The sequence below is a fragment of the Pseudophryne corroboree genome, chromosome 2, assembly GCF_028390025.1.
Source record: "Pseudophryne corroboree isolate aPseCor3 chromosome 2, aPseCor3.hap2, whole genome shotgun sequence".
Lineage (NCBI taxonomy): Eukaryota > Metazoa > Chordata > Amphibia > Anura > Myobatrachidae > Pseudophryne > Pseudophryne corroboree.
Window position 1 is genome coordinate 538620787 of NC_086445.1, and position 18948 is coordinate 538639734.

At 46.4% G+C, this 18948-nt stretch overlaps 1 protein-coding gene across 3 annotated transcripts in view; it reads right to left on the bottom strand.

The window, feature by feature from the left end:
• Positions 1-2209: 2209 nt before the first annotated feature.
• Positions 2210-18948, bottom strand: part of TMEM39B (transmembrane protein 39B) — a 53763-nt gene continuing 37024 nt past the window's right edge. For all 3 annotated transcript variants that reach the window (XM_063954248.1, XM_063954249.1, XM_063954250.1), the window contains exons 7-9: positions 18551-18738; positions 18074-18194; positions 2210-2539 (exon numbers count right to left, since the gene is read on the bottom strand). In XM_063954248.1, the coding sequence (XP_063810318.1) occupies positions 2303-2539; positions 18074-18194; positions 18551-18738 (546 nt within the window). In that variant the 3' untranslated portion in view covers positions 2210-2302. The remainder of the gene's footprint in view (positions 2540-18073; positions 18195-18550; positions 18739-18948) is intronic.

Sequence of the window (18948 nt, forward strand, 5' to 3'; positions counted from 1 at the left end):
TACAGCGCGGACGGAGCGGCTGGGGCGGGCGGGCTGTATTAGCGGCGGGTGAGGGCGGCGGTTATAACATGGACCCCACACAGCGGGGCGGCAGCGTGCGCTGACCGCCCCGTCCCCCCCAGCATACCTTGTCTCCTTGTAGAGAGGGCTGCGACGGGGCTTCTTTCTGTAAGCTCCGTCCAGCTCTTGCAGCAGGCAGTGGGCTGCATGTGGCTGTGAGGGTGCTCTTTGTGAGGACCGACACGCCATGCGCTGCCTCCGTGCAGCGGCACTATCCCGGACCCACGGACCCACGTTTTTAGTAGAAACTGGGAAGGGATGTGCTGAAGTTGTAAAAATAAAAATAAAATTAAAAATTAAAATAAAAAAATATTCAAAGAAAGTGTGAGAGCCCCACACAAGCCTTGTTAGTGCTGTGAGCACAGAAAAAAACACTGAGGTACTCTGGGATATGGAGGGGTGGAGAGTTCTAAATTTAAATATTCAGTGCCCTGTTCCTGCGGAAGCCGCCCATATCCCAAGAGTACTCCAGTGACCCCTAGTGGATGAAAAAGAAATGATTGTGGCAAAAACAAATGCATCTCCATTCTGGACATGCATATCAACATAAATCCATAGCTAGACTTGCACCCGCTTATTCTGAAGGGGTGGAAATGGGGTCTGCAAGCGTAAGTCGAGTATAGCAAGAGGGTGTTCATGTAAGTGAAGCAAGCCCCTGTATATGTGACCTAATGACACTTTGCTGTATCCAGATATTCTTCTTAGGAGGCTTTTTGAGTTACTGGTGCTCTGGTGTATGGATACGGGATGACGATGACTACAGCAGAACTATACTGTAGCTACTTGCATATGGACCTCTCCAGAGGTCCATCGTGGCTATATTATATCAATGATTATTCTTCATTTGCCCTACTGTGGGAATGATTACAATTTCAATTTATAAAGTGGCAAATGACAGATGTGAGGCTATTCGCATCTCATAAAATGCATCTATTGTCAACTTGTATCTCTCACGCATCGTGAATACGTGCATTTGTAGACCAGATGCAGGAATGCTGCCGCTTCTGAGTTGAGGATATCTTTAGATGCAGGTTACTCAACATAGACTTTTTTGTGAGGCTTACCTGTGCATTTGGAGTGCAAAGTGCATCCACCTCTAAATGAGGACCTGTGTGACTTTTGAGATCATGTATTGCACCTCTGCAAATTTGAGTTTGTTATTAAGATAAATTATGAATAACTTTAAAATTATTTTTTAGTTTTTCATTTTCAGTAATCCATGGAGAGGTTTTAGAATATATGACATGGCACTCAATACTTTGTGGTTTACTTCAATCTATTTCAAATTCCCAATGTGCAGCAATAAAATCTGCTAATGTGTTTGGGAGAGAATAGAAAGCACTGAGCTGAGAATGTCATCTTAGAGGCTGCTCCAATTCTGCAAGCTGTATCAGTGGATGTTGGGCCTGATTCATGTTTGTAAGTAAAGTAAAAAAGCAAGCAACTGGGCAAAACCATGTTGCACTGCAGGTGGAGCAGATGTAACATGTGCAGAGATTAGATTAGATTAGATTAGATTAGGGTAGGGTGTGTTGAAACTGAAATCTAAATTGCAGAGTAGAAATAAAGCTGTCTAACATTTGTGGGATACATGCAAAAGCTGCTAGTATTTACCCTGCACAGAAAAAATCTACATGTATTTGCTCCCCATGCATGGCAACATGGTTTGTTCCAGACACAAAGTTACTTGCTTTTTTTGCTTTACTTCCAAACATGAATCAGGCACTGCGTGCACTGAATTCCACGTGTCTACATGCATCTTAAGTGGTTTAAAGCACATACAGAGCTCTTCAAAACATACTGAACAATACTAAGCAAACATTTGATTACAACAAACATTGTATTGTATATTTGTAAAACCCCTAAGAAATCCCATGTTTCCTTTAAATATTACCAAAGTAAAATAAAAAGCTTATCATAGTACCAAAGTAAGAATAAAACCCTCCTCTATTTCTTTGGGTCTGCAGAACTTAGGGATACCCATCTGCAGAACTTAGGGATACCCATCAAATGTATATTGAAAATAACCCAAACAAAATGTATTAGGGATACCCATCAAATGTATATTGAAAATAACCCAAACAAAATGTAGGTGTTAAATACTGGCAAGCTTTTTTTTTCCTATTTCAAGCAAACACACCAGACACTCTTTCAGAGTAAAAAAATATGCTCTTGCTTTTAATTACACAAAGAAACAAAGCAATTGTAACAAAAATACAGAGCTTTGATGCTTGGGGTGGACTCAGTTCAGCTTCTGTTCAGAGTCTGAGACCCCTGTATAAGAATAGGCTTTCCCCAGTACAATCCGATCACGCAGCAGCTTGAAAAAGGCGTAGTAATTACTGAACAGTATGAGGGCTAGAGAGATAGTGTGGTGCCACTTCTCTGATGACATAAGTGAATACAATTGGTAAAATATGAGAAATCCCTCCAGCACTGTTAAAATGTTCAGGACCCGCAGTGGGTTACTAAAGAAAAACTGAAAGAGAGAAATATATTAAAACCTAAATAAAAACCTAAATAAGGCAAATGAAATGCTGTATTTTTTTATGTGGTGATACCCCTCTATAAACCAAATAAAACAGTTTTGGTAAAAACAATCCAACATACTCCAGTCATGAAAGTGAATGAAAACTATAACAACCGTTGTAAAAAAAGTGATTTAAAACTATTCCGTTAGTTGGTTTATCCTCTGGGGAACTGAAAATTATCTTCTCATTTTCAATAGAGGAAATGGGAGAAAGAATCTCATCTTTAACATGCCTGACATCTCTGGTCACAAACTGCGGCCACTTTGACATAATCCACTGTGGTGGATAACCGGATGCTTTATTTCCTAAGCCAGACTTTATAAACATCTTGCCTACCAATATGTCATACATTTTATGTTCCCCAGCTGTTCCATCTGAGGCCTAGGAGGGCAGGTTCACATGCATTTCAGTTGCTGGTGGATGCTGGCTTGACTGCCCGATGAAATCATGTTGTTGCACTGAATCTCTATCATATCTATCTGCTCTGATGGAGGTGACTATATGGACTAGGGAAAGTAAAACAAATCAGGCGATAAGTATGTATAGGAACACTATAAAAACAGTATAATTACTGTAAATCACATTTATTGCACATGAAAACATATCAAACAAAAAACGAGATTTATGGTAAGAACTTACTGTTGTTAAATCTCTTTCTGCGAGGTACACTGGGCTGCACAGGGAATGACATTAGGGTGTAGAGTAGGATCTTGATCCGAGGCATCAACAGGCTCAAAGCTTTGACCTTCTTCCCAAACTGCATAGCGCCACCTCCTCTATAACCCCGCCTCCGTGCACAGGAGCTCAGTTTTTGTTAATCAGTCCAATGCAGTAGCAGGCAAAAGAGGCGACAACTGTTAGTAGCCACATACACCACATTCTCACGACAGGAGAAAGTGTCAGCGGCTAATGCCATACCAACCCAAAGAAGCAAAGTGGGTCAGGGTGGGCGCCCTGTGGAGCCCAGTGTACCTCGCAGAAAGAGATTTAACAACGGTAAGTTCTTACCATAAATCTCGTTTTCTGCTGCGGGGTACACTGGGCTCCACAGGGAATGACATTGGGGATGTCCTAAAGCAGTTCCTTATGGGAGGGGATGCACTGTAGCGGGCTCAAGAACCCGGCGTCCAAAAGAAGCATCCTGGGAGGCGAAAGTATCGAAGGCATAGAACCTTATGAACGTGTTCACTGAGGACCACGTAGCCGCCTTGCACAATTGCTCAAGGGTCGCACCACGGCGGGCCGCCCAAGAGGGTCCAACAGACCAAGTAGAATGGGCCTTTATAGTAACAGGAGCTGGACGACCATCCTGTACATAAGCATGTGCAATCACCATTCTAATCCATCTGGCCAAGGTCTGCTTGTGAGCAGGCCAGCCACGTTTGTGAAAACCAAATAGTACAAAGAGAGAATCAGACTTCCATATAGGAGCTGTCCTCTTCACATAGATACGGACAGCCCGTACCACATCCAAAGACCACTCTTTGGAAGACAATTCAGGAGAGGCAAAGGCCGGAACCACAATCTCCTGATTAAGGCGCAAAGAAGTCACCACCTTAGGTAGGTACCCGTGACGTGTTCTAAGAACCGCCCGGTCATGGTGAAAAATCAGATATGGTGATTTACAGGACAAAGCACCCAAATCCGACACCCGTCTGGCAAAGGCAACAGCCAGCAGAAACAACACCTTAAGAGGGGCAGTACGGATGGTGTAATGGTTAGCATTACTGCCTCACAGCGCTGAGGTCATGGGTTCGATTCCCACCATGGCCCTAACTGTGTGGAGTTTGTATATTCTCCCCGTACTTGCGTGGGTTTCCTCCGGGTACTCCGGTTTCCTCCCACAGTCCCAAAAATATACTGGTAGGTTAATTGGCTCCTAACAAAATTAACCCTAGCGTGAATGTGTGTGCATGTACATGTGATAGGGAATATAGATTGTAAGCTCTACTGGAGCAGGGACTGATGTGAATGAGCAAATATTCTCTGTAAAGCGCTGCGGAATATGTGTGCGCTATATAAACAACTGGTAATAAGAGAAAGCTTTTTCCAGTGTGTTAGCACTTCCACAGTGATTGATATTAAACACTCACAGTTCATGCAGTGAGCCATGCAGTGAGCACATGCATAAATTCCAGCAAAAAAGAACAAATGCCAGTAGATAGAATAAAAAGCAACATGCGATGAATTAAATGAGCACTTTTGTTGTATCAACACAGCTGTTTCCAATGTGTTAGCACTTCCACAATGGTTAGTATTGAACCTCACAGTCCATGCAATAGCTTTCTACACTATCTGCTGGCACTTGTTCGTTTCTGCTGGTTATATATGCATGTGCTATTGCATGAACTGAGAGGTTCAATACTAACCATTGTGGAAGTGCTAACACATTGGAAACAGTTGTGTTGATACAACAAAAGTGCTCATTTAATTGTTTGCATCTTGCTTTTTATTCTATTTACTGGCATTTGTTGTTTTCTGCTGGAATTTATGCATGTGCTCACGGCATGAACTGTGAGTGTTTAATATCAATCACTGTGGAAGTGCTAACACACTGGAAAAAGCTGTGTTGTTACATCAAAAGTGCTCATTGAAGTCTTAAAGTGGACTACAGTTTCATTTTATCATAAGTGAAGCCTCCATGGGACTGTTGATTATTTACTATTATAAATAGGACTTTTTAGCCCTGATTATTTATGCATAGAACTATGGTTATATATTGCTGCAGCAAGGATACATAACAAAATATATTTTTTAAAGAAATTTTTATATTGTATGTTTATTAGAGGGTACTTGCTGGTATCTGTGTATTGTAAACTGTTTATTGTGATAGTATATAAATATATATAAGTCAGAAGTGCACTCACTTTTTTCTGCGTATTTGCCTACTTGGGGTCACTGGGATCGATTGGGATTAGCTGCTCTGACTTAATTAAAGTGACAGCGCCAGGTGTATATTGATTTATATCTTAAGAGAAAGCCACTTAAGGTCTGCAGATTCAAGAGGCTCAAACGGAGACCCTTGCAACGCCTCCAGAACCACCGACAAGTTCCAAGGAGCCACAGGCGGGACATAAGGAGGTTGAATCCGCAACACACCCTGAGTAAATGTATGAACAACATCAGGTAAAGTTGCAATTTTTCTCTGGAACCAAACTGACAAGGCAGAAATATGAACCTTGATGGAGGCCAGACGAAGGCCCAAGTCCAGGCCCTGTTGTAGAAAGGCCATAAGTTTGGCTGCACTAAACTTGTAAGCGTCATGATTGTTAGATGTGCACCAAGTAAAGTAAGAATTCCAGACCCTATGGTAAATCCGAGCAGAAGTCGGTTTCCGGGCCTTCAACATGGTTTGAATGACCGCCTCAGAAAATCCTTTGGCCCTTAAGACGGAAGCTTCAAGAGCCACGCCGTCAAAGCTAATCGGGCTAAATCCTGATATACACAGGGGCCCTGAACGAGGAGATCTGGGCACTGTGGAAGTAGAAGGGGACGCTCTATCGAGAGGCCCTGAAGGTCTGAGAACCAATGCCGTCTGGGCCACGCTGGAGCGATCAGAAGTAGGATTCCTCCTTCTTGCTTGAACTTCCTTATTACTCTGGGCAGGAGTGACACCGGAGGGAACACGTATGGCAGTCGAAAGTTCCATGGAATTGCCAGTGCGTCCACAAACGCTGCTTGAGGATCCCTTGTCCTTGCTCCGAAGCCAGGAACCTTGAGACTGTGTCGAGATGCCATCAGGTCCACATCTGGAAGGCCCCACTTGTCCAGGAGGAGTTGATACACTTCTGGATGGAGGCTCCACTCTCCGCCGTGTACGTTCTGACAACTGAGAAAGTCCGCTTCCAAGTTTAGGACCCCCAGAATGAACACTGCGGATATGGCTGGCAGATGGCGTTCCGCCCACTGAAGAATCCGTGATACTTCCCTCATTGCCATGCGGCTTCGAGTGCCGTTTTGATGATTGATGTACGCCACCGTGGTGGCGTTGTCCGTCTGTACTTGAACAGGTCTGTTCTGTATTAAATGCTGGGCCAAGTTCAATGAATTGAACACCGCCCGCAATTCCAGAATGTTTATCGGGAAGAGAGACTCCTCCTTGGTCCACCGACCCTGAAGAGAGTGCTGCTCCAACATCGCGCCCCAACCTCTCAGACTGGCATCCATCGTCAGAAGGACCTAGTTGGAGATCCAGAAGGGACGACCCCTGCTCAATCGTTGGTCCTGAAGCCACCAGCTCAGTGACAGACGGACCTCCGGAGAAAAGGAGATCATTTGAGACCTGATCTGGTGAGGCAGGCCGTCCCACTTAGCAAGAATCAGCTTCTGCAGAGGGCGGGAATGGAATTGAGCGTGCTCCACCATGTCGAAAGCCAACATCATGAGACCTAGCACTTGCATTGCCGAATGTATCAACACTTGCGGACGAGATAGGAAGTATCGAATCCTGTCCTGAAGCTTCAGGACTTTCTCCTGAGACAAGAACAACCGCTGGTTGTGAGTGTCCAACAACGCCCCCAGGTGCACCATGCTCTGAGCAGGGACAAGGGAAGATTTCTTCCAGTTGATGAGCCACCCGTGGGCTTGCAGAAACTGGATAGTCAGATCCAGATGGCGTAGGAGAATTTCTGGGGAATTTGCCAGGATCAACAAGTTGTCCAGGTACGGTAGGATCCTGACCCCTTGACGGCGTAGTACAGCAGTCATTACCGCCATGACCTTGATGAAAACTCGGAGCCGTGGTTAAACCAAAAGGTAACGCCCGAAATTGGTAATGGAGGTTGCCAACAACAAACCTCGGGTACTGCTGATGCGACACTGCAATGGGAATATGCAGGTAAGCATCCTGTATGTCCAGGGAGACCATATAATCCCCAGGTTCCAAGGCCAGAACAATAGAGCGAACAGTTTCCATACGAAACTTGGAGACCCTCACAAATTTGTTCAAGGACTTGAGGTTGAGAATGGGCCGAGAGAACCCATTCGGTTTCGGGACTAGAAACAGTGGTGAATAGTACCCCTTGCCTCTCTAAGCCAGAGGCACCTGTACTACCACTCCTGTGTCCAGGAGGGACTGTACCACCGAATTAAGAGTTTTTGCCTTTACCTGATCTGAAGGGACGTCTGGCAAAATCGATGAGGACGATTCTTGAAGGATACAGCGTAACCTTGAGTGACTACTTCCCGTTTCCAGGCATCGGAAGTTGTCCTCAACCATTCCTGGGTATACCCTAGAAGTCGGCCCCCCACCCTGGGATCCCCCAGAGGGAGGCCTGCCCCGTCATGTGGCAGACTTGTCAGTTGTAGAAGCAGGCTGACGGGCAGCCCAGGTCCGTTTGGGTTTGGGCTTATTGGGTTTGGAAGTGCGAACCTGTTTTGGGTACACCTGACCTTTTGCTTTCCCTGAAGGACGAAAGGAGCGAAATGGAGTACTCTTAGCCTTCGGCACCGAAGGAGCAGTACTAGGTAGACATGCTGTTTTAGCAAAAGCTAAGTCAGCCACTATCTTGTTGAGGTCTTCCCCGAAAAGAATGTCTCCGTTAAGGGAGTACCTCCAGGGTTTTCTTAGAGTCCAGATACACAGACCAAGACCGTAACCAGAGAATCTGGCGAGCCAAAATGGACGTAGTAGAAGCCTTGGCCGCCAGAATACAGGCATCAGAAGCCGCCTCCTTAATGTAATGAGAAGCTGTGACAATATAAGACAGACATTGTCTGTCTTATATTGTCAGCATGATCAGAAGCGTTGGAAGGCAACTCCGCCTCCAGCTCCTGAGCCCACGCTTCAACAGCCTCTGCAGTCCATGTCGCTGCAATGGTGGGCCTATGCGCAGCACCAGTTAGGGTATAAATTGCCTTTAAACAGTCCTCCACACGCTTATCCGTTGGTTCTTTCAGAGACGTGACGGTAGTTACCGGAAGAGCTGAGGATACAACCAGCCGCGCCACCTGCGAATCCACTGGCGGGGGTGTTTCCCAATTTTTACTTCGCTCCGCTGCGAGGGTGATTTTCCCAGGACTCCTGACGTATGTCAACTAAATGGTCAGAATGAGGTAAAACTTGTTTAACCACTTTCTGACGTTTAAACCTGTCCGGTTTCTTAGGGGCAGCATTAGGCTCCGGGTCATCAGTAAATTTGATGAATGGCCCTGATAGACTCCAACAAGTCAGGAACATCCATGCCATCCTCATCAGACGAGGAGTATGGGACGACAAGTGGATTGCGAGGATGTAATGGCCCGCTTAGAGGACCCCTTGTTCTCAGGCGGGCGAGGGTTAGACTTCTGAGTAGTCAGTGATTGGTTCAATTGCTGTAACTGAGCAGACAGTTGATATGCCCATGGCGGGTTAACCGCGGGGATCACAAGCGGTTGAACCGGCACAGGAGGTCCCAAAGGGGGCATTAGTCTAGTTACCAGCGTATTCAATAGAGTGGAGAAGGTAGCCCAAGGTGGGTCATTTTGAACCCCCGTTGCTACAGTCCCACTTGGGGGTAAGGAACCCCAGAACCTGAACCCTCAGCTGCTATATTTTACTCAAATGTGTCTGCAGCGTCACCACCACGCAATGTGGGATCAGCCCCAGCACCATTGCCCTTTGTAGCGGACATATCCGAAAGCTCAATGCAAGGCAACACAGTACAATATCAGCAGCACAGTACCTGACAAGAACCCCCTGTGTAGTGTATCAGCACAAACAAGGAATTCAAGAGGTATATCGTGACTAAAAATCACAGAGAAAAATACACACTGAGTATATCCTGTGAACTACCTATATTAAATGATAAACCTGACGCACTTAGCCCCTCAGGTTATAGAATATAGGGATAGCAATCTGAGTGAGATACACGAAATGGAGGTCACACAGCAGCTATATGCACACACACATAGTCACACTGTACAATGCATAAATGATGACATGCAATAAAACTGCACTGGACTAGCAATACAGAGTAGTACTATGTACTATTGAGTAGTACACTCAATAGATATAACAATGCACAGTAAAAATAAGATTTTACATACCGGTAAATCTATTTCTCATAGTCCGTAGAGGATGCTGGGGACTCCGTAAGGACCATGGGGAATAGACGGGCTCCGCAGGAGATAGGGCACTTTAAGAAAGCTTTGGATTCTGGGTGTGCACTGGCTCCTCCCTCTATGTCCCTCCTCCAGACCTCAGTTAGAGAAACTGTGCCCAGAGGAGATGAACAGTACGAGGAAAGGATTTTTGTAAATCTAAGGGCAAGATTCATACCAGCCACACCAATCACACCGTATAACTTGTGATAAACTACCCAGTTAACAGTATGAACAATAACATAGCCTCGGTTCAAAACCAGATCAACCATAACATAACCCTTATGTAAGCAATAACTATATACAAGTCTTGCAGAAGAAGTCCGCACTTGGGACGGGCGCCCAGCATCCTCTACGGACTACGAGAAATAGATTTACCGGTAAGTAAAATCTTATTTTCTCTAACGTCCTAGAGGATGCTGGGGACTCCGTAAGGACCATGGGGATTATACCAAAGCTCCCAAACGGGCGGGAGAGTGCGGATGACTCTGCAGCACCGATTGAGCAAACAGGAGGCCTCCTCAGCCAGGGTATCAAACTTATAGAACTTTGCAAAGGTGTTTGACCCCGACCAAGTAGCAGCTCGGCACAGTTGTAGTGCCGAGACCCCTCGGGCAGCCGCCCAAGAAGAGCCCACTTTCCTAGTGGAATGGGCCTTAACCGATTTAGGCAATGGCAATCCTGCCGAAGAATGCGCCTGCTGAATCGTGTTACAGATCCAGCGAGCAATAGTCTGCTTTGAAGCAGGAGCGCCAACCTTGTTGGCCGCATACAGAACAAACAGAGCTTCGGTCTTCCTGATCCTAGCTGTTCTGGTCACATAAATCTTCAAAGCCCTGACCACATCCAGGGACTCGGAATCCTCCAAGTCCCGTGTAGCCACAGGCACGACAATAGGTTGGTTCATATGAAAACATGAGACCACCTTGGGCAGAAGTTGAGGACGAGTCCTCAACTCTGCCCTATCCACGTGAAAAATCAGGTATGGGCTTTTATATGATAAAGCCGCCAATTCCGAAACCCGCCTTGCAGAAGCTAAGGCCAACAACATGACCACTTTCCAAGTGAGGTATTTCAACTCCACTGTTTTGAGTGGTTCAAACCAAGGTGACTTGAGGAAACTTAATACCACGTTAAGGTCCCAAGGCGTCACCGGAGGTACAAAGGGAGGCTGAATATGCAGCACGCCCTTCACAAAAGTCTGTACTTCAGGAAGAGAAGCCAATTCTCTTTGAAAGAAAATGGATAAGGCCGAAATTTGAACCTTTATGGACCCTAATTTTAGGCCCAAATTCACTCCCGTTTGAAGGAAGTGAAGCAGACGGCCCAAATGGAACTCCTCCGTAGGAGCAGCTCTGGCTTCACACCAAGAAACATATTTTCACCATATACGGTGATAATGTTTCGACGTCACGTCTTTCCTAGCCTTGATCAGGGTAGGAATGACCTCCTCCAGAATTCCTTTTTCCGCTAAGATCTGGTGTTTAACCGCCATGCCGTCAAACGCAGCCACGGTAAGTCTTGGAACAGACAGGGCCCCTGCTGCAGCAGGTCCTGCCTTAGAGGAAGAGGCCACGGATCTTCTGTGAGCAACTCTTGCAGCTCCGGATACCAAGTCCTCCGTGGCCAATCTGGAACAATGAGGATTGTTCTGACCCTGCTTATTCTTATTATTCTCAACACCTTGGGTATGAGAGGATGAGGAGGAAACACATAGACCGATCTGAACACCCAAGGTGTCACCAGAGCGTCTACCGCTACCGCCTGAGGGTCCCTTGACCTGGCGCAATATCGCTTTAGCTTTTTGTTGAGACGGGACGCCATCATGTCTATTTGAGGCAGCCCTCTGACCCGTGATCTGTGCGAAGACTTCTTGATGAAGTCCCCACTCCCCCGGATGCAGGTCGTGCCTGCTGAGGAAATCCCCCTCCCAGTTGTCCACCCCCGGGATGAACACTGCTGATAGTGCGCTTACATGGCCTTCCGCCCAGCGTAGAATCCTGGTCGCTTCTGCCATGGCCACTCTGCTTCGCATTCCGCCTTGACGGTTTACATGAGCCACTGCCGTGACATTGTCTGACTGAATCAGAAGCGGTTTTTCCCGAAGCAATTCCTCCGCTTGATGCAGGGCGTTGTATATGGCTCTCAACTCCAGGACGTTGATGTGGAGACAAGTCTCTAGATTTGACCAGAGACCTTGGAAATTTCTTCCCAGTGTGACTGCTCCCCAGCCTTGGAGGCTTGCGTCCGTGGTCACCAGGACCCAGTCCTGAATGCCGAATCTGCGACCCTCTAGTAGGTGAGCACTGTGCAGCCACCACAGGAGAGATACCCTGGTCCTGGGAGACAGGGTGATCCTTTGATGCATTTGTAAATGGGACCCTGACCTCTTGTCCAAGAGGTCCCATTGAAAAGTCCTCGCATGGAACCTGCCGAAGGGGATGGCCTCGTATGAAGCTACCATCTTCCCCAGAACCCGTGTGCAATGATGCACTGAGACCTTTTTTGGCTTTAATAGGTTCCTGACCAGGGCTATGAGCTCCTGAACCTTTTCGATCGGAAGAAAAACCTTTTTCTGGTCTGTGTCCAGAATCAGGCCCAAAAAGGTCAGACGCGTTGTAGGGACTAGCTGGGACTTCGGTATATTGAGAATCCAGCCGTGTAACTGCAAAGTCTTCAAGGACAGAGACACGCTGTCCAGCAACTTCTCCCGAGATCTCGTCTTTATGAGGAGATCGTCCAAGTATGGGACAATTGTGACACCCTGCCTGCGCAGGAGCACCATCATTTCTGCCATTACCTTGGTGAAAATTCTCGGGGCCGTGGAAAGCCCAAACGGCAACGTCTGAAATTGGTAGCGACAGTCCTGCACTGCAAATCTCAGGAACGCCTGGTGAGGGGGGAATATCGGAACATGAAGGTAAGCATCCTTTATGTCCAGGGACACCATCCAATCCCCCCCCTCCAGGCTGGCGATGACCGCCCTGAGTGATTCCATTTTGAACTTGAACCTCTTCAAGTACAGATTCAGGGATTTTAGATTTAAAATGGGTCTGACTGAACCGTCTGGTTTCGGGACCACAAACAGGGTTGAGTAATATCCCTCTCCTTGCTGGAGATGAGGAACTCTGATAATCACCTGTTGAATATACAATTTTTGGATTGCTGCCAACACTAGCTCCCTCTCTGACGGGGAAGCCGGCAGAGCCGATTTGAAAAACCGGCGAGGAGGCAAGTCTTCGAATTCCAGCCTGTATCCCTGAGAAACAATCTCTAATGCCCAGGAATCCACCTGCGAGCGAACCCAGACGTGGCTGAAACACCAAAGACGAGCCCCCACTAGATCTGCCTCCCCCCGGGAAGCCCCAGCGTCATGCGGTGGACTTTGCAGATGCAGGGGAGGACTTCTGCTCCTGGGAACTAGCTGTGTGCAGCCTTTTTCCCTTGCCTTTTCCTCTGGCAACAAAGGACGATCCCCGTACCTTCTTGCTCTTATTGGAACGAAAGGACTGCATTTGATAAGGTGCCTTTTTTGTATGCTGCGGGGGGACATAAGGTAAGAAATTTGACTTACCAGCCGTAGCAGTAGAGACAAGGTCCGAGAGGCCGTCTCCAAACAACTCCTCCCCCTTGTAGGGCAAGGACTCCATATGCCGCTTTGAATCGGCGTCTCCCGTCCACTGTCGGGTCCACAAGAGCCGCCTAGCAGAAATAGACATAGCGTTTATTCTGGAGCTTAGTAAACAAATGTCTCTTTGAGCATCTCTCATATACAAGGCAGCCTCCCTGATATGCTCTATGGTCATTAAAATGGCATCCCTATCTAAGGTGTCAAGCTCCGTAGATAAGGAATCTGCCCATGCCACGACAGCACTACAAACCCAGGCCGACGCCATTGCCGGCCTAACAATAGTACCGGAATGAGTGTAAATGTGCTTCATGGTAATTTCCTGTCTGCGATCAACAGGATCCTTGAGGGAAGCCGTATCCTGCGAAGGCAGTGCCACCTTTTTGGATAAGTGTGTCAGCGCCTTGTCTACTTTAGGCGAAGATTCCCATCGTATCCTATCCGTTTGTGGAAAAGGATACGCCATAAGAATCCTTTTGGGAACTTGTGGTCTCCTATCTGGAGATTCCCAAGCCTTTTTGCACAATTCGCTCAGCTCAAATGAGGACGGAAAGGTGACCTCAGGCTTTTTCCCTTTATACATGTGTACCCTCGTGTCAGGGACCGGGGGTTCCTCAGTAATATGCAAAACCTCTTTAATGGCAATAATCATGTATCGAATACCTTTTGCCACCTTCGGCTGTAATTTTGCATCTTCATAGTCGACACTAGAGTCAGTATCCTTGTCGGTATCTGTGTCATCGATCTGGGATATGGTGCGCTTCTGAGGCCCCGAAGGTCCTGGCGCCACAGGGACAGGTATGGTCTGGCTACCTGACTGATCCCTAGCTTCAGCCTGGTCTAACCTTTTATGCAATAGATTGACATTTGCATTTAAGACATTCAGCATATCCATCCATTCCTGTGTCGGCGCTGCCGACGGCGATATGACATTCAAGCACTCCCCCTTCACATTAAGCGAGCCTTCCTCGTCAAACATGTCGACACACGCGTACCGACACACTTCACACACACAGGGAAACTCTTTTCTGAAGACAGTATCCCTGTCAAGGCCCTTTGGAGAGACAGAGAGAGAGTATGCCAGCACACACCCCAGCGCAATGACCCTGGAGACCAACACAAAATGTTTTTCCCCAGCCGCACTGTAATATAAGTTATCCGCCAATTATGTGCCCCCCCCCCCCCCCCTTCTCTTTTAAACACCCCTTCACCGTGTGTAAGCAGGGGAGAGTCCGGGGAGCTTCCTCTCAGCGGTGCTGTGGAGAGAAAATGGCGCTGGTGAGTGCTGAGGGAGAAGCCCCGCCCCCTCGGCGGCGGGCTTCAGTCCAGCTCAAAGTTATTAAAAAATGGCGGGGGCTCTTTTATATACATGTACAGTGCCCACCTGTACATGTATATTGTCTTTTGCCATAAGAGAGGTGTTATATTGCTGCCCAGGGCGCCCCCCCTACGCCCCGCACCATTACATTGACCGGAGTATGTGAGGTGTATGGGAGAAATGACGCACAGCTGCAGTGCTGTGCGTTACCTCAGTGAAGTTCTGAAGGCTTCTGCCGCCTGAGACGTCTTCTGACTTTGTTTCTTCTGGCTCTGTGAGGAGAACGGCGGCGCGGCTCTGGGGGTGGACGCCCAGTAAGAACCTGTGTTCACCCCCTCTGGAGCTAATGGTGTCCAGTAGCCGAGGAAGCACAGCCTATCAATTAAGAAGGTCTGCCCCTCTCTCCTCAGTCCCTCGATGCAGGGAGCCTGTTGCCAGCAGTGCTCCCTGTAAAAATGTAGAAAAAATCCAAACAAAAATGCTTCCTAGGCAGAGAACTCCGGGGAGCTCCCTGCAGTGCACCCATCTCGCTCTGGGCACAGTGTAAAACTGAGGTCTGGAGGAGGGACATAGAGGGAGGAGCCAGTGCACATCCAGAATCCAAAGCTTTCTTAAAGTGCCCTATCTCCTGCGGAGCCCGTCTATTCCCCATGGTCCTTACGGAGTCCTTAGGACGTTAGAGAAAACTGGATGTATATCACAGGGTACTTGTACTATATAACCCTGACTAAAGGAACTTTTTCTTAAATATTCTACATGTCTGTTGACAGTGTTAGTTAAGTGTCCTGTAAAATGCACAGCGCTTATATGCAGGCGGTTTTACAGAGGAGGATTTGCCCAAACAGTCCCAGGATCAGCTCAGCATGTGGTAATGGCGCCCAAACGCTGACAGGGAGTGAGGGAGAGAGATGCAGCTCCAGTCAGGAACATTTACTCTAAATGGCGCCCTGGGGATGGGGGAGGGGCTACAGGTCAAACAAAGCCTTATCCCCCTGCTGGACTTCACCACCAGGTACTGTGGGCTTATATAAACTGTTTGAGAGAATACCGACCTGTGCCTTTGCCCTGGTCGTCTAGTGGGGTCCCTGTACTACCACAGTGTCCACGCCAGCACGCAAGGCCCGCCTCCCACCAGCCTTGCGGGATCGCGATTTACAGCGGGTCCCGCCGAGGTGACCCACTTACCTCCTCCGAGTGCGGTTCCAGGGGAACAGCGGTCATGTGTGTGACTAACCGGAAGAAAACCGGAGCCTCCGCTGTAAGTACCCGGCAACCAGGGCGCGGGAGTATACAGCGCCACTTGGGGAGGTGATGGAGCTGCAGCAGGAGATGTCTGACTGACATCTAACACAGACAGTGCCTCTGCTGCAGCCCTTGAAGTCTTCATTTTTTTTAAAAGCTTCTTCTCAGGGCTGCTGGAGCAGCCCCCCTGTTGTATGCCTGCTTACTGCATGGCACCAACTACAAAACTGGGCTCTTATGCACGGAGGCGGGGTTATAGAGGAGGCGGTGCTATGCATTCTGGGAAGAAGGTCAAAGCTTTGAGCCTGTTGGTGCCTCGGATCAAGATCCTATTCTACACCCCAATGTCATTCCCTGTGGAGCCCAGTGTACCCCGCAGCAGAAATTAACTGTAATAAGTTAACTACAGTAGCACATGTATTAGTGTAGCTGAAGAGGTCCTTTGACTCGATTTTGGGACAAGGAAATTAGACTGAATTCCAAGTTGGGGAACCAATAAGTCTGTTATACAGTCACTTGATAAAAAGTATTTAAAGAGGATATTACCCGCTGGAATGAGGTGAAGACCTGGAGGTGCAGCTGTGTGTAGAGGAATCAGGTGTTAGCACATCAAGGATAAAGGCTGTCCTGTGTGGTTTGTGGTCCTCCCTGTGTGTGTGTCTGTGTCTGTGTGTGTGTGAGGGGCTGGCTCCCTCAACAATATCACTTAGGGTACTGTAGTATTCAAAAGGAATACCACTCTTGTTATGGAAAACAGTTACCACATAGATGCAATTGTTATTTTAGCGACATCAATTCCAAAGCTCTGCCTGTATGTGGAGTCCCTAAAATGGCAGTAGGAGGTATTCTGGTAGCTATAAACTAGGTGGGTGTATTACAAGTCAATACACCAGATGGTGGAATACCAAACAGTCTAAAATTACAGTCCAAAGGGTGGTAGAGGGATCTGCAAAATGTTTTATAGAAACTGGTTCAACTTCTTCAGAGGCAATTGTATACAATAGTTAGCTTATTGCGTTAATTTTACATTTGTTTTAAGTGTTTTCATTTGCAATAAATGTAATTTACAGTAATTAAACGGTTTTATAGTGTTCCCATACATACAGCCACATCTGTGCTGTCACGCCATTTATTTCACTTTCCAGTATTCTTATACAGACTGCTATCTGCATTGACAGCAGCACTTGGTTTATTGATGTTATATATACAGGTTGAGTATCCCATATCCAAATATTCCGAAATACGGAATATTCCGAAATACAGACTTTTTTGAGTGAGAGTGAGATAGTGAAACCTTTGTTTTCTGATGGCTCAATGTACACAAACTTTGTTTAATACACAAAGTTATTAAAAATATTGTATTAAATGACCTTCAGGCTGTGTGTATAAGGTGTATATGAAACATAAATGAATTGTGTGAATGTACACACACTTTGTTTAATGCAAAGTTATAAAAAAATATTGGCTAAAACTACCTTCAGGCTGTGTGTATAAGGTGTATATGAAACATAAATGCATTCTGTGCTTAGACTTAGGTCCCATCACTATGATATCTCATTATGGTATGCAATTATTCCAAAATACGGAAAAATCCCATATCCAAAATACCTCTGGTCCCAAGCATTTTGGATAAGGGAGACTCAACCTGTATAGGTTTGCCATACTATACCTTTAAACCGGATACTCATCAATTACACAGATTCTGTGGCTGGCTGGCTTCAAGCCTGCATTTCACCTGGTTTTAAGCAGCTAGAGAACCTGTGTAATCCATGAGTGTCCCGGTTTAAAGGTACACCCATTCCTTTAGTCCAACACCTTTGAGGATATCTTACTTAGCAGCGCCAAATAGGCCCTTTTTTAGATTTTATATGGACCCTACAGTTACGTCCTCATTACAGCCACTATAGTAACCTGGCTAATTATTGGGTCCAGGCAGCAGTGCCTAGTGTTACTGCCTGCACTGAGAAGTGACCACAAGTGTACTGTACCTTTGGCATTAACTTTGACCACATTTACTGACTCTGATTTCCAAGTCTAGTGTATATCTGGAATTATCCCTGACTGTACCTATCCATAATGGCTGAGCATTAACTCTGATCACAGTGACTGATTGGCCTCAAGCCACCGAGATCCATTAGTGAAAATAAAAAATACTGCAATTTGCCAATACAACTACAATGTAATAAAACTACATCTTTTGAGGGCACAACTTACATGAAACCGAAAATGAGACATATCGGAGGGAACGGCTACATTATAGTGGCCAACAGCTTTGTAGACATTCCTGTTGTGTTTTACCAGAACACCCTGGGGCCACATGCACTCCTCCATCCATCTGTCAAACAAACAAACAGCAACTGTAGTCAATGAGTAAACAGTCCCATAATTACATCAGCTATGGGTTTTTAGGTTAGAACTAATAAAACCATTCCCCAAATAATGTATGCCATAGTACAGTGATGTATCATTCTGTTTAATTCCCAAACACCATTCTAATTGCTTGCAAAGCATTTGTGGAATTTATTACAAAAATATTGATAAAAGCAGAGTTATCCTTAAATACTAAATATCATTCTTAAGAATTTAGATGGTTACAAAGCTATGACCAACCCCAAAACACTAGAACACAGACTGAATGCCAGTAGCGCAGAGCTTGCTCATGTGCAGTGGATAAGGTGGATATTCTCTTACGAGTGTTGCAGCATGTTGGAGCACAGAGCTGGGTCCACTTTTTGCCAGCAGCCGAGGTGAGCTGCTGCCTTGTGCAATAAATCGCAGTACCGTGCAGGCAAGAGGTGCTGGGTGAGGATCACAGAGGTGCTGAGGGAAACTTGGAGAAACAGTTCACATGACCACCGCTTGTCATAATATTGAGTGCTCTGTGCAAAAAAAACAATGGAGAATATTTAAGCTAAAGACGTTTAAGTATGAAAACAGACAGGGAGAAAAAGGAAGCACAGAGCAAAGCCAGAAACAGTTGAAAAAAAATATAATAAAGAAGAATAATGCCACTAAAGTGAAAGAATGTCTGTAGAAGGCAAACAATGCGCAGGACACATGATTAAATGTGTGTATGCAGTGCCGTAGGT